The 26,081-nt window shown below is 34.3% G+C and overlaps 2 protein-coding genes across 2 annotated transcripts; both read left to right on the top strand.

The window, feature by feature from the left end:
• Positions 1 to 676: 676 nt before the first annotated feature.
• Positions 677 to 3,590, top strand: LOC136818585 (uncharacterized). The gene is made up of 3 exons (XM_067074916.1): positions 677 to 1,020; positions 1,486 to 1,646; positions 3,263 to 3,590. The coding sequence occupies exons 1-3, from the start codon at positions 825 to 827 to the stop codon at positions 3,488 to 3,490; spliced, it is 585 nt and encodes a 194-aa protein (XP_066931017.1). The 5' UTR covers positions 677 to 824; the 3' UTR covers positions 3,491 to 3,590.
• A 15,485-nt stretch (positions 3,591 to 19,075) lies between these two features.
• On the top strand, positions 19,076 to 23,106 carry LOC136818589 (uncharacterized). Its single transcript, XM_067074920.1, has 3 exons — positions 19,076 to 19,861; positions 21,556 to 21,973; positions 22,549 to 23,106. Exons 1-3 carry the CDS (start codon positions 19,468 to 19,470, stop codon positions 23,099 to 23,101), a joined length of 1,365 nt encoding a protein of 454 aa, XP_066931021.1. The 5' UTR covers positions 19,076 to 19,467; the 3' UTR covers positions 23,102 to 23,106.
• The last annotated feature ends 2,975 nt before the right edge of the window (positions 23,107 to 26,081 follow it).

The raw sequence follows: 26,081 nt of genomic DNA, 5'->3' as shown, positions 1-26,081 counted from the left end.
AGATAAGCATATTTTAAATATTTTAAGAACATTTAGATAAGAACATCCGAGTATCAGCTTTATATTGGTTCTTAAAAATTAATATTGCTTAAAATTGCTAAAAAATATCTTGCTTTATTTGGTCTACATGCTTTTCCTTTTTTGTTTGAACTTGAAGAATTTATAAGACGATTCAAAAAAGAACTTTTCGTTTGCTCTTGATAACATAGGAATGCTAAGGCAATATAATTTGCACAACAACAAAAATGAAAAAGAACCACGAAAGAAGATTGGTTAAAAGAGAAGAAAACACAGAAGGTAGCTTGAAGGTTTTATTTTTACATACTATTTCATATCAACATGTTTCATATCAGGACAGTGTCTGCCTATTGTTATATTATGCTGATACAAGCAAAAAACTGTTTTTCTTTTCCACTTTCTCTGACCAACCTTGCTCCACATCCGTGTCAATCCAATATCAAAAAGCTTGTAAATTAAAACTGGTGAAAAAGCAAAGGATATCACTCTTATTTAAAAACAAATCTTGTAATCGGTTTTAGAACGTCAAAATCTCTGAAATCTTTTTGGTTTTAAATAAATGAGGCTTGTATCGCTTCTATGAAATTTTTATTATGATTTTCTGAGAAAATTATCTAAGAAGTTGCATGTTCTAGAGCCTGTAAAGCTTTTTTCTTACAGTAAAAAAAACATGTACAGCATGAAGCAGTAATGATTAATAATCAATCAGAAATCTAGGGAATGTACAAGAGAAACTCGTTAATTTTCATTTAAGAAAACTAAACCAACCAAAAACGAAGTGTCATCGAACCAAAAAAGACTTTAAAATGAGTAAAATCCCAGTCGTTGACGAAGTTGTCCGATCGGTCCAATCACTGGGTGATGCCATTGTTGGAAAACCCGATCGGGCGAGGTCAAGATGGGAAAATTGGACAGATGATAGTTTTATTGGAACTGCGGGAAAAACTGTTGCCTTAACAACCGCCGCTGGGTTGGCCGCACCCTTCAGTAGTGACACGGCAGGTGAGTGTGTCTTCTACAAAACATTCTGATGCTAAGCCAAGTTGTGGTTTGGAAGTCTTGACCTTTTAAAAGTTTTCTCTTAAGAAATTGAATATCTCTTAGATTCAGAGATTTCGTTTAGGACCATGGAAATGGGAGGAAACTTTGGGCTGAATTTCAGTTTTTATTATTTGCTTATCTTTTAATGCTTTTGATCTTACAACGGTTAAAATTATCACGTTCAGTTTTACTCCCTCCTCTTTTTTGAACTGGTAAGTAAGTTTGCGTTCGCATTCGAGGTCGACCTTAAGGCTCCCTGTTCATATAGCTGTCTACCCAAAGAAGGGGAGGGCAGGGCGTCACTTCTTTTCTTGGACTTTTTTTTTAGACTCTTTTTCCTGGAGGTTTGAACCTACAACCTTACGTACCGCAACGCTAATGTTCTACCTATGTATAAGAATCGCACTATTTATTTTATTATTTCAGGTGATCTGATCAGTATGGCAGGACGTAATGGGGAAAAGTTAAGTGCAATAACATTGAGTGCTGGATCACAAGTTGTTGGTGTTACTGCTCAAGTTCTTGCTCATGGTATACCTAACCCTGTATCTGGGGCTTGCAATGGATTCGCGAGAGCAGCTAACAAGGTGATTACTATGGTCTATAGATAGATTTATAAAGCCCGAAGGGCTCCCAGCTGGCACACAACGTTGTTTCAACGTTTATCTAACGTTCACATCGTCCATATAACGTTAGATGAACGTTGAAATAACGTTGTTTGCCAGCTGGGCTAGATGTCGTGCTTTGGATGAAAAGTGTGCCGAGGTTAGGTAGGAAATCCTACATAGGTCACGTGACATTACAATTGAATTTCAGCGCTTGACCAATAAGAAGCTTTGCAGGTTTTTGGAAACAATAGCAGCAGCAATATTTTTTGCAATACCCACTTTTTTTCTTGGAAGAGCTTGAAGCACGACATCTAGCTCTTCGGGTTTAATAAGGTTTTTGATGTGTTCGAGCAGGGATATGTTATAGCGGAGCTGGATAACGCACATTTAAAAAAGCCTTGTTCTATCTCTGTCCCTGACATTAAAATTTAATATGAAATTTAACTTTTTTAATTACAAACTCGTGAAATTTGGATTTCCTCTTAGCCAATGATTCTGCTGCTGCATTTATCGTTCACGATTAAAAACTTTTAATTATCAAGAGGGTCTGTAAAACATTGGTGAATGACATTTAAAAAAATGAAAAACATTGTTTTCATTAGTAAAGTTATAAGAAGTTTCTTCTCTAAGATTATAAATAATACTTTTTCATTTGAAATACCGCGCTACACCGCGGGGTGCCTCACTGATATTTTCAGATAGCAAGTCGGTATGTCTGATTATGGAAAAAATTTCAAGTCAATTGAAACAATATTTGTCAAAATATTTACTTCCGAAATTTTTAAAGAGAAATCATGAAAGCTTCTCAAATTCATAACACACGCTGATAAAAATAGATTTCATTTACAAGGAAGCTTTTGGGGTATCTTCTACAAATATTATTTTGATGAAAAGCGGGAACATCATAGCAAAATATGTGCAAACGTACTGCATGAATACTTTCTCTGCTTCATTTTTCTTATAAAAACAGAACACTCAAGGGGACAGAGATGGATTTCTATTATGAACAGTTTACAATAGAAAAGACAAAGAATCAATCCGCTAAGGGATTCTCGTCCTTCATCCAGCTCCGCTATAACATATCCCTGGTTCGAGTTATGGAGGTTCAAGTTACTCAGTAACTGCTGTACTGCCATTTAGTTTAAAAGGCTAAAGGACCATTCAAATGATAGAGTAAGGTTGACAGGAAATTTGCCAAAGTTTCCAGAGGCACTTCCTTTGCGAATTATTTCTAAAATGAGAATAAGAAAACACCCCCTTCTCGAAGACCCGGTGGAATTCTATCAGCCAGTGGGGGTAAAAATAACGGACCATAACTCGATAGGGGATTGATAGTCCCATGTTTCTAATGGCTGAGGCTAGCCAAAAAATTCAGTGGGGATGGAAAAAATAGTTCAATATTTTGCAGTGGGGATTTGCTCATCCCATTATTTTCAGCAGGGACAAAAATTAGAGTATAATTTTCCACTGGGGACGTTATTTTGGCCAATTTTTACAGTGGGTCTGTGAGAAGGGGGTGTAGGAATGGCCAGAACTGAAAGATGAGAATCTTCGCAATATTTTTCCGTTTTTCTATTTTCATTTTCGTTTCCCAGGTAATAAACGCGATGGCAGAAGACAAAAAAGAAGGAATTGATTGGAAGAAGATCAGCGAAGTAGCTAAAATTGATGTCGCAAAGGGTGCTGCAAGTTCCGATGGAATGATACCTTACGCTGGAAAAGCTGTCGAAAAAACGATTAAAAATGAAGAGGCGGAGTTTGACCATGGCGAGGAATGGTCAAATTGGGGTGTGGATGTTGTCACCGCTGCTGTTCTACTTTGACCTAAAGTGAAAAATTTAATCTTTGCTTGATAACTTAATGCAAAGGTGTAGGGAGAACATTTAAAAATGAAAAGGCGCGGTTTGACCATGGCGAGAAATGGTCAAATTGGGGTGTGAATGTTGTCACCGTTGCTGTACCGTGATCTAAACTAAAACATTTATTTTCATTTGATAACTTTATGCAAAGGCGTAGGGAAACATTTAAAAATGAAGAGGCGCGGTTTGACAATGGCGAGGAATGGTCAAATTGGGGTGTGAATGTTGTCACCGCTGTTGTTCTACCTTGATCAAAAGTAAAAGATTATTATAATCTTTGCTTGATAACTTTATGCAAAGGTGTAAGGGAGAACATCTAAAAATGAAGAGGCGCGGTTTGACCATGGCGAGGAATGGTCAAATTGGGGTGTGAATGTTGTCACCGCTGCTGTACTACCTTGACCTAAAGTGAAAGATTTAATCTTCGATGCTTTTTCACGCTTTTCCTGTATTGATCACGTGAAAAGTAATTGTTCTTCAATCGCATATTATAAACTTTTAAGGTTAAGGATTTTGTCGTCTTCGATTTTGGTCTTATAAACCACGGAGACACAGATAGAACATCCTTTAACGACAAAAATAATAGCGTCACCATTCCAGCCGCGGATTTCTTATATGATTACATAAAAAGAAGACTGATATGTGATTAGAATTTTTATATTGAAACAATTGATATCTTTTAAGTAACGCTGAAATTTGAAGTAACGAATTGGACTATTCCAGCTTTATTCAACTCCTTCTAATGTTGACTTGGTCGGATTCCTTGTCCAAGAAAAGAAGGTGTCCGACCAAAAAAACATAGGAAATCCAGGGAGTCAATGACATTTTGTAAAAAGCGATCAAGGGAATTTATAAAATTTTCTATAGAAATCCAGGACATTTTGGGTGAAGTGATTTTTTATCTGGAATACACTCTTTTTTTAAATAAGAACCAGTAGATTTTTGATGAGGATCGGCTATTCTTCAATTTTTTTCCACTTTGAGTCTCAAATTGTTCTTATCCTGTTCTTATTTAGATGGTGAAATTGTGAAATTGAGGTATTTTAGGCTTTATACCCAATCTTTACTACTTTGACCCCTGAATTGCTTGAATTGTAGTCCCAAGCTTAACTTTGTTTTTAATTTTTTTTGACGATTTTGAGGCTCATTGTTCTTATAAAAAAATCTTTACAAAAAGAGTGTCGTTCATTTGGGCTTCAATCCGACCCACTTTAATTTCACTTTACACGTTTTTTTTATTAGAACACCTAAAATTTGGCTGAGCCTGGATGTGCTTATATTTTTAGAAATTTTCAGCCTAAAATGTTCTTAAATGCGTTCTTAATTTTTCAGACTACTCTAAATCGACAATATCATGCAAAATAAAGAGCACTTAAAATTGGTAAAATTTGGACAATATTTAACTCTCGATTTTAGAAAATCCATCCCTAAGTTCAGTTAAAACTGCTTGAAAAGAGGAAACAATTGTAGTCTCCTGTCATTTGTTCCAAACTGAGGCTGGGCATGTTCGCTTACGATGTTCTTAATTTTTCGACGAATTTCAGCCTCAATGTTCTTATAAACTGAGTTCTAATAAAAAAAACATGTAGCTGTTTATAGTACCCTGACTATCAGAGGTGGATCCTCATCCATTGTTGGTGATTTTGGTGGCGGAAGATGATGGTAGCGTTTGTGGGAGCTTAATTTTTTAGTAAAAAAATGATGAAAGATGAAGAGCAAATATTACCATATTAAGGGCTCTGACCATAGTGAATTCTTAATATTTGCCAAGTACAAAATATGAATTTCTACTTGATGAAGCACACAAAACTGTGGCATGTTATACATTTTCTGTTAGGCCAATTATCTTTGAGTCTGAGAATTTAAGAATCGCAATGAAAAAAATTGATGAAGAAGAAAATGAAGACTTTTGCGAAGAGTATTTTAACTTTGGCGAGCTTATTCTCGGTGAAGAAGATACATTTTGAAAATTTTTTTGCGGTAGAGGGTGTATCTTTTACCGAACTAAAAATAGATTTTCGGAAAATTTTTCTAAAGCTTATTTGTCTCAAAATCTTGAAAATAGTGTTTTTTTACCAAATTTTCATCAAAATTTTTTATAGAAAACAGCCATAACTTTTGATGCATCATTTAAGAAATTTTTTCCGAAAATTTTAAAACAGTTCAATTATTTGCAGACAGTTTGAAAAAACTTCGAAACAAAAAGGTTAATTACCCATTAAAACTTAGCACTTTTTATAAAAGAAGGTAATGCAACATATTATTAATGTCTTTTTTAAGTTCATAGCATTGTTTTTGCAATTAGTACTAGTAATCGTATGGTTTGGAGTGCAATTAACGATTAATCACGAGTAACAAAGGAGAAAATAGTAATTTGCACGAGTCCGAAGGACGAGTGCAAATTACGGTATTTTCTCCTTTGTTACGAGTGATTAATCGTTAATGTCTTTGTTTTTTATTATATAGTAAAAAACAGTCTCTGACACAGGACTTGGGAGAGAAAAGAATAAGGGGACAAAAGTGTCCCCCCGCCGAAGAGTGCAAAAAGTGGTAATAGTGCAATTAACGATTAATCGCACTCCTCTAAACCAATCAGATTCGAGTAATTTTGCACGGCTGACGATTAAACTCTTAATTACTCATAAGGGATTTGATTAAAAAGCAATTTATAAAGACAATTCTTTGTTAAAAGTGTTAAAGAACCTAAAACATAACTTTTATGTTCAAATACTAAAATCAATTTTCCGACTATGGTCAGAGCCATCAAAGGGACATTAAAGTAGTAAAATGTAAACATTGCGCGAACCACGTGTCATTAAAGAGAACAATTAAAATCACGTGTCCAAAACAAACTTGTAAAACAATTGAACAATCAACGTTAGCCATATTTGGCTTATTTTTTATTTTGACATGTGACATTTGTTTTGATTTTGTATCCGCTGCATACAGTTTGTTTACAAATTTCGCAAGTACTGTTATGTCCCTTTAATGTCTAGCAGAATGTATCAGTATGCAGTTTTCTATCTACGAATTCCCCAGAAAGCTCCAAGTGTAATTGAAATGAGTTTCTTTCAAAAGAAATCTTTTACATGATCCCCAAATGTATAAAAGTATTTACTAAACTTTTAATTATGCGAAATAATAGACAGACGTTAATTTTGACAAAATTCGCCAAATTAAATCCTCGTCAAATACTCCAAATTCGGCAATTCGCCAAATTAAATCCCCGCCAAATTTTTCGAAATTTCCCTTTCGCCAAATTAAATTCCCACCAAAATTAAAGGAAAATCATGTTTTTTATGGAGAAATTTTAGAAAACTAATCATTGCCTTTCCTAAGCCGATCGTGTACTAACCGTAATAAACCAGCTGCGCTGGAAGCTCTAGCCGTAAGCTGAGAAAGATGCAAGGATTAGATAAAATAAACAGGTCGGAAATGGAATGCAAAAAGGGGATTCATAATATGCATAACTGTTATATTCTTCGGACATACCCCGAAATTTTCTCTCTATTGCGCGTCATATGAGTGTCACGGGGGCCAAAATTAGCACATAAAGAAAAAAAACGAACTAATTAACTTTAGGGGTGATTTTCCTAAGGGTAAAATTTGTTTGTGCGAATGGCACCTAAAGAAGCGAAATTAAATTCCGCGAAAATTTCTTCCCATAAACTAAGTTTAATGCTATTTTCTTTTTACTTATTCATGTACTATGTAACAACGACGAAAACGAACCCATTGTCGACAACAGTGGAGACACCGTTAAAACCAATCGAGGGAACGTACCCACACTATGTCAGACCAAGCTATGAAACGACGAACGGTAATACAACACATTGAAAAGTACACATACATGACGAGGGTTTTGTAGCGCACCGATCCGGATGACTTGCTTTTGCTACTTACGACGGTGTTTTGCAGCTCCCCGAGAAGATTCGTCAACATGACAGTGCAATCAATAAGCAGCATGAACACTAAATATACGACTTTAATCATTTTTGTAAGATTAATCAAACATCATTGAATAATAACTTGATAATTCATGATATTCTTAAATTTGCGTAAGTCTCTTTCCCTGCCGGAGTCGGCGAAAAATCCGGTGATCTAAGTGATTACACATGCACTTTCTTGCCTAAAGAACCAATCCCACCCCCGCCGACTCATCCTCGACTAAAAAGTTCCAAATTGTAGCTAAAGGAGATAAATATTTAGAAGTGAATATTTCCAAGTTCTTATAAATTAATTTTTTTCTAAACTTGCCAATAGCGAAGCCATGATGCGCCGTTGATTTGATTGTCCGGATAAAATTTTGGGGAGAAAAATAGCCTAAATTAGAGGCCACGGCTTTGAGTTAAGCATTATTTTTTCTGTTGGGATAATACTTGGAAAAGAGTAGGATAAACCAAATAAAATGGTACAATAGTGTGTATGTAATAAATAGTGGTATATTTAGAAAAAACCTGTTTCGGGTTTGAAAAATCTTCAAAAGGGATGGTCGCCCCAGCCAATGAAATTACGACAAAGTCCAAAAAATATAATTTTCAGTTATAAAACTGTGAAAATTTCTCCGATCTTGTTCAAATTTACACAGGAATTGTGTTTTAGTATCCTTTACTGAATTCTCGTAGCGATATGTTTGTAAAAAATCTGTGTCGGGTTTGAAAAATCAAAAGGAACGGTCGCCAGCCAGTCTCCAATCTTGTTCAAATTTTCACAGGAATTGTGTTTTAGTATCCTTTACTGAATTCTCATAATGATATGTTTGTAAAAAATCTGTGTCGGGTTTGAAAAATCAAAAGGAACGGTCGCCAGCCGCAATGAAATTACGACAAAGTCCAAAAACGATCATTTTCAGCAATAACACTGTGAAAATTTCTCCAATCTTGTTCAAATTTTCACAGGAATTGTGTTTTAGTATCCTTTACTGAATTCTCATAGTCATATGTTTGTAAAAAATCTGTGTCGGGTTTGAAAAATCAAAAGGAACGGTCGCAAGCCGCGATGAAAAAAATATACGGCAAAGTCCAAAAACGATCATTTTCAGCCATAAAACTGTGAAGATTTCTCCATTCTTGTTCAAATTTACACTGGAATTGTGTTTTAGTATCCTTTATTGAATTCTCATAGTCATTTGTTTGTAAAAAATATGTGTCGGGTTTGAAGAATCAAAAGGAGCGGTCGCCAGAGTCAACAATGATGAATACAAAGGATCATTTTCAGCCATAAACATAACACCACAAAAACTACTCAGATCGTTTTCAAATTTTCACTGTAATGTTGTAATTTTAGTATTCTCTTTTAAATTCCAATGGATGTGTGTTTGAAAGTTTCATTGTCAAGTTACACCTACAGAATTTTATGGTTTTGTTAACCTATCTTTTTACACTAAAAATATGGTAATCAAAAAGAATGAAAGCAAATTCTCACCCTTCTCTAGCAGAAAATTTGGCAAGAATATCGATTAGGTTTTCTCGTGACCAGCCAATGTTTACTTCACTAACTGATTTGTACTGGCAGTTTATTAGGAAGCTAACTTCATTTTCATCAACTTTTCTCTATCGATTGCTCAAGCAGGAACGCACAATAAGGGAGATAAACAACACAATAAAGGAGATAATATCTCGCGCTTTCGTTTTCTTCAGCGGATTTCCCGCTCTCCCGAACATCCGATAGAAACCGAATCGGGAAATACTTTTTTGGAATCTTAACGCCGTCCCCCCCAACACCCATTTTAATGCTCACCTGCGGCTAGAGCAATAACATTTTAACAAACTATTTTTACCTTTATTACCGATCTTATGTTACATGTATTATTTTTCTATTCTGAGCTTCAACAAAACACTTTAATAAAAAACACTTTAATAAAAAACGCTTTTTTTGTCCTTCGCCAAATTAAATCCCCGCCAAATTTTCAAAAATCGTCCATTCGCCAAATTTAATCCCCGATGAAATTTACAAAATTAAGCATTCGCTATATTAAATCCCCGCCAAAAATCGCATTTTGGTCATTCACCAAATCATGGAGGTAATAAAAATATAGATGGAGTAACAACTTTTCTGTAATAGCCAGAGAAGTCATAAAACCCTTTAGAAAATTCTTTCAAATCGGCCTCCTTTGATTACCAATCCTTGATAGCAAAAATCAGTCAAGTAAAGTTATTCTGTCCAACGAAACCTCGTATTTTTAGGTAAAATGCGAATTTTTTTTAGAGTAATAATTTCTTTGCCCCGCAGGGGCTTTTGTTGCTTCACGTAGCGGACCTGCTCGCCAGAAAAATATTCATGTTTTTTCCGATTTTTTTCGTGATATTTTTTTTAACTTCCGTGCCTTTTACACAGAGCATTTGAGAAAGCGAGAAATCGAAAGTTCCGTCTGCACTGCCAGTCCACACAGCTAACAGGCTAAAGCTTGCACAAACAACAAACCAAACAGCACACAAGATTTTTGCTTGGTTAATATCTTTTTAACGTAGTTGCTCAACTGGATTTACTTGAGGGACATTGTTTGCTACTGAATGAATCACTATCAAACTACTGATATTGGATCAAACCTTATACGATTGTCAGAATGGACGACGGACATCTTCAATGACAGTGTGTTACACACAGTGTTATATTATGCGCTGCTCTACGGAAACCCTACTGATATTATAAAGGCATAGATAGACAAAAGGGAAATTGACCGTTAATTCATATTGTTTACCTATATAGTGACTTCATTTTGAAGGAAATTAAATTGAAATTTTTGGTTGAAAGACAAAACCCAGCAGAGAGTACGTACGTACCCTTAATGGATGATATTGCATGCGCCAAAAGTAATTTTTCAAAGAGTAAGCCTTGCGCCAAAACGTGCCAAAAACTGGTACCAAAATTGAGTTTCTTACAGAAGGTTTAGTGAGTGAGACATGCCAATGAGAATGTACTATGACTAACATGAACCGATTCATTCTCGTGGACATTTGAAGCACAGTGTACTACAGCAAAAAATGGTTGAGCATGGGGAGCAGCGAGCAGAAAAATGTAAACAGAAGCGGAACAAAAGCCGAAAAACAATGGATTATGGAGTATTTGATGCTATTTTGTAAATAATTCTTTACGCCAATATTGAAGCTTTAGCAAACTTTGAAAATGCTGTTTATGTCACTGCTGTGCCAGAAGGGTACTTCGATATGTATGTACGCCGAAGATTTTCAGCCTCATATTATGAACAGATTCGAACACTCTCTCTACTAATAATACCACCACTGCACACTGTACTGTGTTGATGTTGAACGCAGGAGCATACTTTGCTCAAATCAAAACTGAATAAACTTTTTGACTTTTTAGAACCAGACGTCCAATAAAATACAAACACAATGTTGTACCTACCTGTGAAGTGAAAAGTTTTTAACCGTGTTGGCGGTGGTTACAACAGGACACGGTATCTGAAATTCCCTTGGCCTTTATTTTCAAAACATATGGATTTAAGACAAGATGAATCTGTTTTTATGGGAGTGAAACAAACACACTTGTCACTTGTTGAAATACGAAGTCTGGCACTACTTTAATTGGATCAATTTATATTTCGCAGGAATTACCTTAAGAGTATGAATCTATGCGAGGACAAATTAATGCAGGATTAATTAATTAGGCCCTAATTCGCATTATTTAAATTTGGCAATTCTTCAGCCATTCACATTGATTAATTCCGCATAATAATTTATTCTACCATTAATTTATACTCACGGTTGGGCATCCACTATCCACAAAATTTAAGCTTTTCGCAATAAGGACTTATTTTCGTGTTTTCCCACGTTAAGTTATTTTCAAAAAGTGATAAAATAAGTTTTGGTATTTTTATGTATTAACAGTCATTTCGTTGAAGAATCTCCGCTTTCTTGCTTGCCAGGGAAGTGGAAGTGGATTACAGCAATAGAAAAAATTGTGTACAGTGGTGGATTAGATTATGTTTTAATACTTTCATGGTGACTAATTTTTGCTGAAGGCCCTTTTTCAGATTTTCTTAGGCTTTTATTTTATGGTCTTTCGTAAATAAGAACAAAGGCTGTGAAATCCGGGAAATTTTTAATCCCTGAAAATTAATACCTTTATAAAAAGTATCTGATTCAACTGCCAATTTTGAGAGCAACTATCAAATTCATATCTTTAGTAACCATGAAGAAATTTTATTCTAACTGAAAACTTTTTGCAGAAACACGTATAAAGATTGTTAAATTTTTTTAGATAATTTTCAGTAACCTTTGATACAAATAAATTATATCTACAGTATGCCACCAGTCCAAAGTTACTTACTTTTTAAATTTCAAATCAAATGACTGAAATTGTATATTCAATTCTTCATTTTGGAATTCACCTTTAATCTGCATTATGTATTCTTTATGGGAGTGAAGCACTTTCAGTTTCACAGTATATACACATTCTTATGATTGGGTTTTCAAAAGTGATTTTTATCTGGTGATTGAAGAAAATTAACTTTGATATCATTCTAGTTCTTAACATGTTGCGAAATCTGTAATGGTTTTAATTTAGGTCACTTTGTATCATCAGAAAGTGTAGATTTAACAGTTTTTTTTTAGATTGATACTTTCGTTATGTATGGATCTTACTGAGAACATTTTAACTAGTTTAGGTATAAACTTATTTCTTTTTTATGATTTTTGTTGGCGAAAACGTTTAGAACATCCCAGACTTAGTCAAAAATTGCCAGAAAATGAATTGGCGAATCAGAAACTTCTCTATTGTTTATTAACCGTATTAATTATTCGTAAAATGTCCCTTTAAAAATGGCGCCTTTTGCATAAACAAAGATGGCGGTTCGACAAAAAACCGCGATAAAAAAGCTCAATTTCAAGCGTTTTAGAGCTGTTTTCTTCCTAAAAAATACAGCCCTACAGCTATGTTTTTAATCTGAAAGTTTATATCGCTACTTTGGCCGCAATCTTTACTGTTATGTTTTTATTTTTCTTTGCATTTTACAGAACGTAGAATCTCTTAGAATCCAGAGTAGCAGTGTGAGTGTCCAGGGTGTCGATTTGTTAGGTTTTTTACATGTTTTTGAAGAGAAAGAGAACGCGAGAGATCAATCTCTCGCTATTAGATTTACATAAACCATTCGTAAGGTAATTGGCCAACAATGGAAAGAGCAAACAAACCATTAGCTCAGCGAGAGGAGAATACACTCTCCGTTCTCTTTCTATCCTTTTAAAAAATAAAGGGAAGCTCACAATTTAAAGACTCTCCGGTGAAGCGTTTGGCAGACCTTTTATATCAACTAAACAGAAGTAAAAAATATATCACTCTCTCAATCACGAACTGAAAAGTTTGCGAGGATCAAAGAAGAGAGCTTGAAAGGGGGCTTTGTTCTCAATCAACATGATTTTGCGAAATATTAATGATAGCATACTTATTTATTTCAAAGCAACTGGTCATACCAATTACTCTCATGGATTGATCAAGTTTTTCTACCAAATTAAGCTAGGTTATAAAAATGATGCATATCGACTTATATGGGGCCGTTTCATCAATACCCGTGGACTCATCGGTCGAAACATGACTTATGATTTTTATATGGAGCATTTTAGTAGATATTTAAGTTTTTAAGATCATTACAAGGAAATTCGAATGAAAAGAACACTACAAGGATTGTAAAAGCTTTAAATAACACAGGCAATTGTGAATAGCTTTGAGAAAGGTCTACTTATTAAATCAAGCATTTGATTTGAATGTTTTGATTTTGATATGTTTTACCGTGGTTACCCTTACTAAGATAAAAAAGCCGCGGCTGAATGAGATAATTGCGCATAATTGTTTAGTGAGTGAGTTCGCGGCTCCGATAATTATTACAAATATTTCACAGCTTTTTTCGACCAATCAGGTTCAACTCGCTATATTATAGCGAGCAGAACGGTGGGATGTTCTAAACGTCATTTTAACCGCATCGGCTCGTGTTTTAACTTTAAACAGCTCTAGTAACATTGAGCACTTTTTATGAAGACTCATTTCACCAATTTATAGTCTGATTATGATTCCCTTGCTCTCTTCATGGCTAAGTTCCTCTGGGCTAATATCTGCTATCGGCGGGGCATTCATAGCGACAGCTACTTGCTAGTTATAGTTTTAAAAGAAGTTTTATTTTATCGGGAAACTTTCGAGAGGTAAACTTCTTCAAATTTTGCGAATTCTTTGTTGTTTGTGGAAGGTTCTTTGTTATAAATATCTTTAGATCTAAAATAGCAGCTGCCTCAAAATCTTGATAGAATATAGTTGAAAGATTGGCATTAGTAAATATGTAAAAATTGACAAAATTTGCCGAGGATTCCCTGAGCAGCGAACATTTCAAATTCGATGTTCTGTGCTTATTCTTGCAAGGTTTTCTTATGTTTTTTAAACAAAACTGTCATCACACAATGAACAAATTAAAAATGTAGCGTGATTTTATTCAAATTCTCTTGGACTCAAGTATTCCTATGAGCGAAAGCAAAATTAATGGCTTTTCCCAGAGCAACAAAGCAACAGTTTGCTATCAACGATACAATACAATAGAATAGTAGGAGTGGTATCTCCATCTATATTTTTATTATCTCCATGACCAAATTAAATCCACGCCAAAATTTATCCACTTCAGGTAGTAGATTTACGGATGTTTTTACATATCTACGTATCTACACATATAGTAGAAATAAGTGCGAGGACGTGTTGGTATAAAAGGGTAATAAAAAGCGAAACTTTTATGGACCTACCTGTTTACAGTATAAAACGAATAATAAAAGTTTAATGATGGCAATGTAGAAACAAAAACTGAATAATTTAAAATTTTGTTAGTTGGTGCCAAAGATTTTTTTTCGAAAAATGAACTTTTTCATATTTAGCACAATTTAAATTTCACGTCTTTGTACAAAAAAATAGGAAAAAGTAATGAACAGATTTTTTAACAAAGTCCAAAAAACCCTATTTTTGGGCATGTTTTGGGCCCAAATTGGCCCCCAAATGTAATTTTTGGAAAATCGGGCTCCGTCACATTTTCACAAAATTCCTATGATTCAATCCCGAGAAAAGTTGGTAACAGACGAATGGACGAACGGACGAACACAGGTTATACTTTTAATCTATAGGACCTCCAGGTAGGCCCAAGAAATAATGTATCAAAAAATGCCATAGTTAATCCGGTGGGACTGGGGAAAGTATGACGGTATTTGGATATTAATTCCGAAAGTTTATTAATTAAGTCAAGTTCTGACGTCATAATATGATAATTCCATAGAGTGCAGAGGGGTTGAAGCCCCCCCCCCCTGAAGGTTCGGCCCCCCCTGAGATTTAGCCCCCACCAAAATTCGAAATAGACAGCCCCCCCTACCAAAATACAAAAAAAAATTTAATTTATGCTTAAAAATCTAAACTGTCAAATCTCCGTGAATGCCATCGAAACCCTTCACGGATCCTCGCTTTGGCTTATTACTTTTCTGAGTTTCTTTTTTGTTCATCTATAACACAGAAGAGAAGTATAATACCGAAAATTTCCCATAGAATATGAAGTTCACAATAAATTTATTGGCCTTGTATAGCTAGAGGAAGATTTTCCTTCTATAAAAAATAAAATTTTATAAGAAAAGTAAACTGTTATTTTGAAAAAAGTGAGTAGAAGACAATTCTAACTTAAGAAAATTGTAAACACCACATGAAAATAGCTGCGTTCTTTATTTGTCATTCATTTCAATAAACAAACTTTATCACATATCACACACCCGCACGCACACACCACAATACAAAAAAAATCAAAAATGTTAGAATGGAAAAAATTTCAAACAATGCAAGGTCTTCATTTTGCATGTCCACACAAGAGAAAGAGATACCAAATGTATATGTCTTCTTTTTAAATTCTAATCAACAAACGTCAATAGTAGGACTTAATTATTACACAAACAAAATACCAAAATGTAAAAAGAAAAATTTCTTAGTTCTTGGAAAAAGTTGTTAGGTTAGCCCCCAGTCAACAGACCTAAACAAATAGCCCCCCCCCCTGAGTAAGTAGCCCCCCCTGATCTTAGGGAAAAAGAGCCCCCAACCGGAACTTTAGCTTCTAGCCCCCCCCCCTAAGAGCCAGGAGGGCTGCATTCTATGAATTCTCTGTGTAATTAGCACGGAACGCGATGACGATATATCTCGGCATCGGTATTTTTGACACGGAACGCAATGACGTCGTCATCGATCGTTAAAGTGTTAATCTCATTGACGTCAGAAAATATAAATATTTGTACACAAAGTTAGAACTCTTTCGAGCTCTGCTGTGCAATTTTGTGCAATTTTGGTGGCTGAAAATTTTCAACTTCCAAAAGCGCGCGTGCGAGCTCATACAGTGATCAAATAGTTTTAGCCAATCAGAAGAGAGTAAATATTAAAAAAATATAAAAATGTATACAGATTGTGATGAAGTCTTTTGAAGATTTCGAGGGAGTTTCTAAACATCGACCAGATATGGCGACCACGACCGGCGACCACGACCAGCGACCAGATAAATTTGGGTTATCGAGTTGTTTTTTCCTTTCTCCAACGTAGAATGTCTCTCCTTATCATTTGAAAATATTGCATTATTATCATCTTATTAGAGCCACGTGCCAAATGCGTAAAACAACTATTTCGACGCTCTTTGAGCTTGATTAGGGTATCAATTTCTATCCTTTTGTATTATCAGCATCAAAATAATTAATGGCACAAAATATTTTTAAATTGTTTCTTTGAAAACATTTTTAAATTGGTTTGAGAAGTTTTGTATTTAATCATCAGATTTGTTATTTCTGTCAAAATTAGTCATTTTGTCAGCATAAAGACAATAGAATAATTGATTAGATATGATTAGATTCATATCTCTAAAAAACTAGCCTTCCCTATTGTTTCCTTACTGAATAGTTCTATCTATTTACAGTATATGGCCCCCAAAACGGAGGTTGTCATTAAAATGAGGATTCTGACCTGTAGATTTATCAGAATTATACGATTTTTGTTTATTTTGAAAAAATGATGGTTATACTTAAAAATGAGCATGTTTTTGATGGTTTGAGACGGATTCAAAATAACATTTTTACGTCTGAAGGAAATATTTCAACACCAAAATTAGATAAAAATTGCAGATAACTTACTCTAGCTCCTTACCCTGAGTATCAGAGGTTAAGTTTTCAAAGAATATATTAACCTCTGAAGACCAATAAAGAAATTTTATCCCACATGTGTCAATCTAATCACTGTAGAAAGAATCAAAGATGAAGAGCAAATATTACCTATTCCATGGTAACTTGATTGATCAATTAACCGAAAGAGACAAAATCAGAGTGAATAAATCACAATTTTTTTCTCTTCAAACATCAACCTCGTGCTCGTGTATCCCAGGCTTTATTTACACTACTGATGGACGCCAGAGAATTAATATAGTTAAAGCATAAAAAAGCTGATAATGCGCTAGTCTAGCAAGCTAGACGACTAATTCAGACATATTAGAAATAAAGCAAAAAAGTAAATTTTAGTCGTCTAGAAACCTTTGTGCACCAACTCCAAACAAAAAAAAAGTGTCAATATCGCAATTGAAATTTTTTCCCGCTCAAAAAAAATTCTTGAAAATAAAATGTGTGTGGATTTGTGTGTTAAAAATGTTTCATTTGAGTTGATTTTATTTTGAGAGTTTGTTGTTGCTTAATAAATTGTTTTCTCGCTACGCAAGTTTCTGCGTAGCTAGGCCCGGTATCTATAAGGCTGGAACACCGGATTCTTCCAGTCGTTTATACAAACTAAATCCCGTTTCATTATTTGTGTTTATTATTAGTATTACATGCATTATAAACGACTCCAGTCTAATAATGCGCAGGGAACGAGGTTGTTCAAACATCTGTTGTTTTTTCCATATTTCCATCGCTTTCTATCGTTTTCATTTAGAGAAGTCATCGCTTTCTATCGCTTCTTATCGCCCAGTGGGAACCAAGCTTAAAGAAATAAAATTGTAACGGAATATTGTCAGATATTCTATATCAATTTTGAAATACAGGCGGCAACGAAGCTCACTTCAAAGAAGACAATAAAAGATAGACGCCCTTTCGTTTATGTTATCATGATGAAATTTTTTATAATGACTGTGATGAAATCAAAGGCAAAAAAGGGCTTGTATACAAAGTGTTTTGTTGCTGTTATTTACACAAGCTGTGTTTGATTATGCCTAATTAAAAAGGCAGTTAATTACCACTTTCAACCTCTTTATTATCTACTATAATTATGTTTCTAAATATTTTTTTATAAGAGCATGCAAAATTTTTGAAGCCTTAGGATTTTCTTAACTTTTTGAGTTTTAAGCCTAAAAATGTTCTTAACATGTTCTTATGTTCACCATTTTGTGAGCATTTTTGTCCACTTTCTTAAGAAATTTCTGTTAAGTCTGTTAGGCCTCAAAATGTTCTTGACTTGTTCTTAACATTTTGGCCTTATATTTTTATAGTTTGTTCTTATACTAGAAATTAGCTAGCGCTATGAATGCCCCGAACAGCATTGAATTTCGTAATCTGTCGTAATACATGCACACTTTTTTTATAGGAATGGTGTTTTTTCATTTCATCATGGATATTCTTAACTTTTTGGGAAAAATCATCCTAAAATATTCTTACGGTATTCTTAGCTTAGGATCGAAATTCAAACTTGGTTTAACAAGAAATACACATTTGAAGCATAAAATAGCATTTTTGTGAAGGTATTGAGCCTTACTTTGGGATAATTGCTGATTTAAAGTTAAAAAATTGTTCTTTAAATGCCATTCTTAGTGTTTGTTGCCAAATTTCATGATTGTGAAATTCTTATCATATTCTTAATTTTTTGTTCATTTTCATCATGAACATTCTTATAAAGTGAATTCTTATAATCTCATTGCAGACCCAAAGACAACCTCCACCCAAATTATTCTTTTTACCAATAAAAACGACATCTGACTTTTGTCCCAGGGATGTCTTTTGGGTATTTCACTTTATACCCCATGAAACAAAAACAAAAAAAAGAAACCATGGGACACACATATTTTTTCTTGTGTTGGTGAAATAGAGCATGATGCATTACACCAAACCGAGAAAAACTTCTCGTGAATCCTTTTATCTTTCATGTATGTTTTATGATGCGAATAATACTAAGAATATCACCATCATGGAATTATCCTAACCTAAGAATGATGTTGTAAGAATATTTTAAGATGATTTTCCCAAAAAAGTTAAGAATATTCATGATGAAATGGATTTACACCATTCTTATAAAATAAAGCGTGTACATTACACCAACCCGAAAAGAACTTCTCGTGACACCAACCCAAAAAGACTTCTTTCATGTGTGTTTTATGATGCGTAAACAAAAGAGAGAAAATTCTTAAAATTTTCTTTAGTTACTATAGAAGCAAACTCTAAATGAAATAAAGACGACAATAGTGAATCCTAGTAAATGAGGCCGCGTACTGCCGTGTGACCACGAAATATAAACAAGAAATAAACAGTTTAGAAATACACATTTTTCTTGCAAGCAGGTTGACTTACGTGAAGCAACAAAAGCCCCTTCGGGGCAACAGAAGAAAAATTTGTGCTTAATTTGATAGGATAATTTCTAACGTGTTTTAACGAAAGAAAGCTTTTCACGCATTTGAACAGAGCCGCATAAATTTTGATCCTATGAACAAAATTAGTACACTGCCTAGACAGAGAAAGTTGCAGAAAACTTTTGAAACTTTTCATTGGTGACAAGAATTGTTTTGTTGAGATTTCTCTAAGGCGAATTGGTTTAACAATTAAACTGCAACTTGCTTATGTTTTATTTTGATGAAAGTTGTTTCAAGACTTTAAAGTTTTCTGCAGTAAAAAGCAGAAACATCAAAATAAGAAAATAATTTACATCTTTGATATCCAGACTAAAAAACAGTGTTTATTGAAGGTAAGAGAATGGAAGAAAGCAAAGCTTATAAAGAATGGATCAAAAGACGCGAACGAACAAAATATGTCGGCTATTTCTTAATGTTACTTTATGGTTTGGAATCAAATGCTGTTTTAGTATCACTTATGTATTACCTTGCTGAATCGTTTGGAATGGATGATCAAACTGCCCGAACTTATTTCAGTATTTCGGAAATGTTTAATGCAGTCGGACAGTTTTTTGGTGGATTACTTCTCGGACGGTATACAGACGTCACGAGAAATTTACGATATGCTTTTCTGGTTAATTTGTTTGCAATCTGTGTAGGGAATTTAATGTACTCTCTAAATTTTAACATATGGTTATTGCTTATTGGTCGATTGTTATGTGGATTGAATGAAGCATTACAAACATCACTAGGAGGTGTGTCATTCACGTATTTCAAACACATTTTTATAAAGTAAGAGGGGAAAATCCTTAGGACCCGTGACAGCTTTTATGTGACACCTAAACCTGGTCCATTTCAAAGCATTTTTCACGAGGGGGTTTCTGCTAAGGACTAGGAAAACTTTTTAGGACCAAAAAAACTGACGTCACAGGCAAAACCCCCTAGCCCTGAAAATTTGGGGAGATCTCAAAAGTCAATAAAACCCAAAACCAATTATACTTTCGGAAGATCTCAAAGAACGATATAGAGGACTATTAGTGGGGTTGTCTAGCATAATTTAAGGGAAAAAAATAAGATCCAGCTGAAACTTTCTCCAGACCTTCTCTATAGGATGGTTATGCCTCAGGAAAAAATCCCCGAAAATCCCACTGGTGTAACATCCTTTTTTTGGGACATTTCTTTTTTCCCCAGGCAAAACCCTAGCAAAACCCTAAGGCCAAAATTTCATTACCTAACTCAAGATAATTCACGCAGAAGATGCTATATATGGTCAATTTTAGACCAAAATGTGGGGAAAAGTGGAACTTGCGCATGCAATGTCTCGAGTTAGGTAAGGAAATCGGCTATAACCGTTTAAAAGTCTTCTATATAGTTTTTCGAGAGCTTTTGAATGGTATACTTGATAATGTCTGAAAATGAGTTTGAAATTTTCAAAAAATTTCGCCCTTAGGATTTTGCCTGGGGGAAATAGAAATTGCCCAAAAAAGGGATGTTCCACCAGTGCGATTTTAGGGGATTTTTTCCTGAGGTATAAGCATCCTATAGAGAAGGTCTGGAGAAAGTTTCAGCTAGATCTTATTTTTTCCTACAAACAGCCTGTATTTTTGTAACACGACCACACTATATTAAGTGGATATAGATTTCTCTACCTATCTCGAGAAAATTACATATAAGAGCATGAAACTTGGCCATAAACCAATTTAAATTAATTTTCGTGTCAGATCTTAAGTATGCACGAAGGTACGTGTATTTATTTAAGAGAAACAAACGTGTATAAGTATAAGTCTGGAATAGAATTAAATATAGAATGTAACTCTTTCAAATTGTTCATTTTGTGATGACAGTTTTGTTGATAAAACATAAGAACCCCTTGCAAGAAAATGCACAGAATATCGAATTTGAAATATCCGCTGCTCAAGGAATTTTTGGCAACTTTTATTGGTTTTCACATATTTACTAATGCCAATCTTTCAACTAGATTCTATCAAAATTTTGAGGCAGCTGCTATTTAGATCTAAAGATATTTATAGCAAAGAAACTTCCACAAACAACAAAGGATTGTTTACCTCTCGAAAGTTTCCCGATAAAATGAAAATTACTTGAAAATATTAAATAAATAAATCCTTCCATACATCTTCAGTAAAAGATTAAATAACAGAAGCTGCTATTGGTTCATTTTTGATTTTCTTTTTCATTTACTCGAAAAAAGTTCGCATTTTACCTAAAAATACGAGGTTCCGTTGGACAAAATAGCTTTACTTTAGTTCTTATAATCTATATCTCGACTGATTTTTGCTATCAATGATTTGTAATCAAAGGAGTCCAATTTGAAAGAAATTTCTAAAGAGTTTTATGACTTCTTTCCATCTAACCTCTATATTTTTATTGACGATTGACTAAGTCAATCAGTGATATTTTATGACAATAACTATCTTTCTTCTATTTAAAGGTGAATTCAGAAGATGCTATAAAGACAAAGAATTGATTGACGTGTTTGGATGGTACGAAATTTGGTTTTCAGTTGGCATAAACGTTGGCCCAGGAATGCCGGTATTTTTCTCATGGGTTAACATCAAACTTGGAAGATGGAAAATTGACAAATATAATGCATTAAATGTTGTGCTATCTTTAATTGGTTTTGTTATTTTCATTTTATCGTACTTTTTTGTTGCTGATCTATCAAAAGAATTAGATCACTTGAAGAAGGAATACGAGAACACAAATGAAATGGAAACACCAGAGAAACAAGAAGATGTCAAAGAGCTTTCTCCGTCAAAAACCGAAGATGCCTTTGGCAGCAAATTCAGCATCATGGAATTAATACAAGTAGATATTGTATCACTTGTTATTACTTATGGCGTAATCAGGTCAGCAAAATTTGAATTTAAAAACCATTCGCTTTAAAGCTATCACATTGGAATTTCAATCCCCCGGGGGGGGGGCACTCAAGGTAAATGACCTACCAGACGTTCGGCCCTTAACGGTAGGTTTTTCATAGTTCAGCTAGTGCACTGTAAGGGTAGGAAATTACAAAACTGCACTGAACTGCACTGTAAGGGTAGGAAATTGTGATAAAAGGCCAATTTTTTGGTAAAATTGGCACAAAATTGGTCAATTTTGGAGGAAAAATTCCACATTTTCTTGGAAAATTGCAAAAATTTTCGCCCTTACGCGCGAGAAATTTTGAAAATGTGCACTGTAAGGGTATGATTTTTCATGGAAATTCACTGCACTGTAAGGGTCCGATTTTAGAAGCCAAATTTTGGGCCGAACGTATGGTCGTTTTCAGATCGAGTGCCCCCCCCCCGGGCAATCCCCATCAAGTTCCTCCCCAACTGGCTGAAAACCTTACCGGGCCCATGAGAAGGGGGTGTGACATTGCTATTGTGTAATTATGAATTGAAGTTCCTAACGTGAACAACTTTCTTCCTTTTCTTTTTAGGTACGCTACAGGTTGCTTACTTTCAATGATTTCCATGTATGCAATGTCTCTATTCCACTGGGAGATTACTTTTTTATCATGGATGCATTTATGTTCAGGGTTTGCTGCATATGCTTTTATCATCGTCCTAGTTAAATGTGATTTTCTCCAAGGTGTACAAAGAATGTATTATTTCTATGTATCATCATCCATATTTGCATTAGTGGCTTTTATTGTGTTAATGTTACCGAGGCTATTCAATATCACATCGTTTCCAGAACAAATCACTTATCTAGTGATTGGTATGTTAATCAAATGTTGGATTTACTTTCATGCCCAATCATCAGGAAAAGTTCTCTTGTTCACAACTGTTACTCCAGACAAATCTTGCACAATAGATGGTGTACGATCCACTTTTGGAGCAACCATGAAACTTCTCGCACTTGCCACTGGATTTTTATTTTTTGAAACTCCACAATGGTTTGTTTTACCCATTGGTATTATACAATTTTTAGCAATATGTATTGTACTTTATAGACATCATATTTATTTTGCTCATAATACTTTTCAATAATTTTAGTCAACTCTTGTTAATTCGAACTCAAACTAGTCTATACCAGAGTATCTCACGTTTATCGTTTCGTAGTACACTCTACGGCAATGAATTTTGCTCATAATACTTTTCAATAATTACAGTGTCGTAACTACAGGGGAGGGGGCTAGGGGTAGCTTAGCCCCCCAAACAATTTTTTTTGAAAGTTTTTTTTTTCATGAAATGGAATATTTTACCTTTAAATTTTGCCTTTATTCGAATTATTTTAGTTTAGTTTAGAATTATTTTGACCCTGGCTACCTGCTTAGCAATCCCAAAACGTTTACAAAAGCCAAGGTGAATTACTAAATGGCCTAAATAAAAAGTCAGGAGAAATTTATTTTTAAATGTACATGTTTTTTTTTTATAAGCATAACGCTTATAAGCATATGAAGGCTCAGATTTGCAGAATTCCTAAGCATAACATGAGCATATATGTCAGCCTAAAATATTTTTCAAGTGGTCATTTTTATCTGGTTTGGTAGAGGTCAAGTAAAAAATAGGACATTCCATGGCTAGCTACATTCCACTGCTCCCAAAATCTGAACAATTTTTTTACAAAATTTCTGAAATTTCATTAAAAAACTTGGCTTGGGGTGAATCATAAGCATAATTCTTAAGCATATAATAAGCATAAACTATGCCTGGATCCTTTGAGAACTTAAGCATACACAAGGGGCATACACTTGCTTATAAAAAAAAAAACATGTAAAATATAAATAAACAAGTAATACTTTAATGGACCTACCTATTTATAAAACGAATAATTAGAATTTAATGGAAGTAATGTATAATTTTAAATTTCGATTTATATATCTATTGGAACGGAGAAAGCAATTAAGAAACGCATCGATGTTTAACGGTGAAAGAAAAATAATATCGACACTTTAATCAATCATTCATCTCGAGAAAATCTCAAAAAACCGCTTTTTTCGGGACATTTCCGGTTCTAGCGGCCGGAAAAATTTCTTTTTCGAAAATTGGGCTCTGTCACATTTTGGGCATTGCCATTTTACATCATTGTGCAAAAAATCATGAAAATCTGTCGAGTATAAGTTGAAAAAATGAAGGAAAACCGTTTTACGCCGGTTTCGGCTGTTCCGGCGATTTTTAAGGAGTTCCGGATTCAAAGGATGATTTTTTTGGAAATCAAACGATGCTAAGTTTTGGGCATCATCATAAAGAACATTTTTCTGTAAAGAAACAATTAAATAAGTTGAAAAAATGTGACGGAAATGTGAAAAAACGAAGATTTCCGGCACATTTCCGGTTCTACAGACCGGAAAAACATTTTTTTCGGCAAACGGTTTTCGACACCTTTTCGGCAGTACTAATGTGCATCTATGTGCAAAAAATCGCAAAAAACTAATGAGAAAATCTCGAGAAAATCTCAAAAAACCGCTTTTTTCGGGACATTTCCGGTTCTAGCGGCCGGAAAAATTTCTTTTTCGAAAATTGGGCTCTGTCACATTTTGGGCATTGCCATTTTACATCATTGTGCAAAAAATCATGAAATCTGTCGAGTATAAGTTGAAAAAATGAAGGAAAACCGTTTTACGCCGGTTTTCGGCTGTTCCGGCGATTTTTAAGGAGTTCCGGATTCAAAGGATGATTTTTTTGGAAATCAAACAATGCTAAGTTTTGGGCATCATCATAAAGAACATTTTTCTGTAAAGAAACAATTAAATAAGTTGAAAAAATGTGACGGAAATGTGAAAAAAACGACGATTTCCGGCACATTTCCGGTTCTACAGACCGGAAAAAATTTTTTTTCGGCAAACGGTTTTCGACACCTTTTCGGCAGTACTAATGTGCGTCTATGTGCAAAAAATCGCAAAAAACTAATGATAAAATCTCGAGAAAATCTCAAAAAACCGCTTTTTTCGGGACATTTCCGGTTCTACCGGCCGGAAAAATTTTTTTTTCGAAAATCGGGCTCCGTCACATTCGAGGGTTTATAGTAATGCACCTTTGTGCAAAAAATCAGAAAAATTGAATGAGCCAATCTCGAGAAAAGTTGGTAACTAACGAACGAACGAACTAACTAACTAACTAACGAACACGGGTTAATTTATAGGACCTCCACCCCACCGGGGTAGGTCCAAAAATCGATTTTTGCGAAAGTAAATGTCTTTGAAAATTCTTTTAAGAATTTCTATAAAGTAGATCGCCATTACCTTTGGATTGCGCCAGCATAAAACATCGCATAACAATTGTAAGTTCGTTCTTTATTTCCGTATAATTATAAAAATACTAATTTTTATGTTTCATTTTCATTTTATTTAGTATTTTCAACACTTGCTCTCCTTGCAGCCAGATCTCTGATCTTCACCCATATACAGTATTCACATTTTCGCATTTCTTTGGTTTTTCATAAGATTGTTCTTTAAACGTTTCGGCATCATCCGAGTGCCATCAACAGTCAAAGTAAAATTGGCACATACAAGTCTATCTACGGAATTCCTAAAACCATTAAATGCTGGACCAACTTGACTAACTTTCATAAGGTTTTTTTTCCAGGAAGGAATCGATGTTTTAGTTCCACCTACAAAAATACTCCAATTAGAGAAAGTTGATTGTAGAGAAATTTAAGACATCGCATGTAGTTTATCTGGTCAAAAATCTAATGTCGGTAAATTTCCAATTGTTGTAATTGAAAAAAGAGATAAGGTGTAAAACTTTGATTCGGTGAGCAAAAGATTATTCATCGTGATGTGGGTTAAATGAACTATATATTGCTGTGAGAATATTTTAGGATAATTTTCCCAAAAAAAGTTAAGAATATCCATGATGAAATGGATTTACACCATTTTTATAAAAAAAGCGTGTAACTTCAATAAACCCAGACCTTCAGAAAAAAACACATAAGAGTCTTGCCTTGAATAATTTTTATATCAAATATGTTTTATCAATTTCCAGGACAATTTATTTCCAACACTGTTACTAGTTAGGAGTGTCATTC

Source organism: Clytia hemisphaerica, unplaced genomic scaffold (genome assembly GCF_902728285.1).
Source record: "Clytia hemisphaerica strain Z4C2 unplaced genomic scaffold, Clytia hemisphaerica genome assembly, whole genome shotgun sequence".
Classification (NCBI taxonomy): domain Eukaryota; kingdom Metazoa; phylum Cnidaria; class Hydrozoa; order Leptothecata; family Clytiidae; genus Clytia; species Clytia hemisphaerica.
This window is presented reverse-complemented; position numbering and strand designations above follow the sequence as displayed.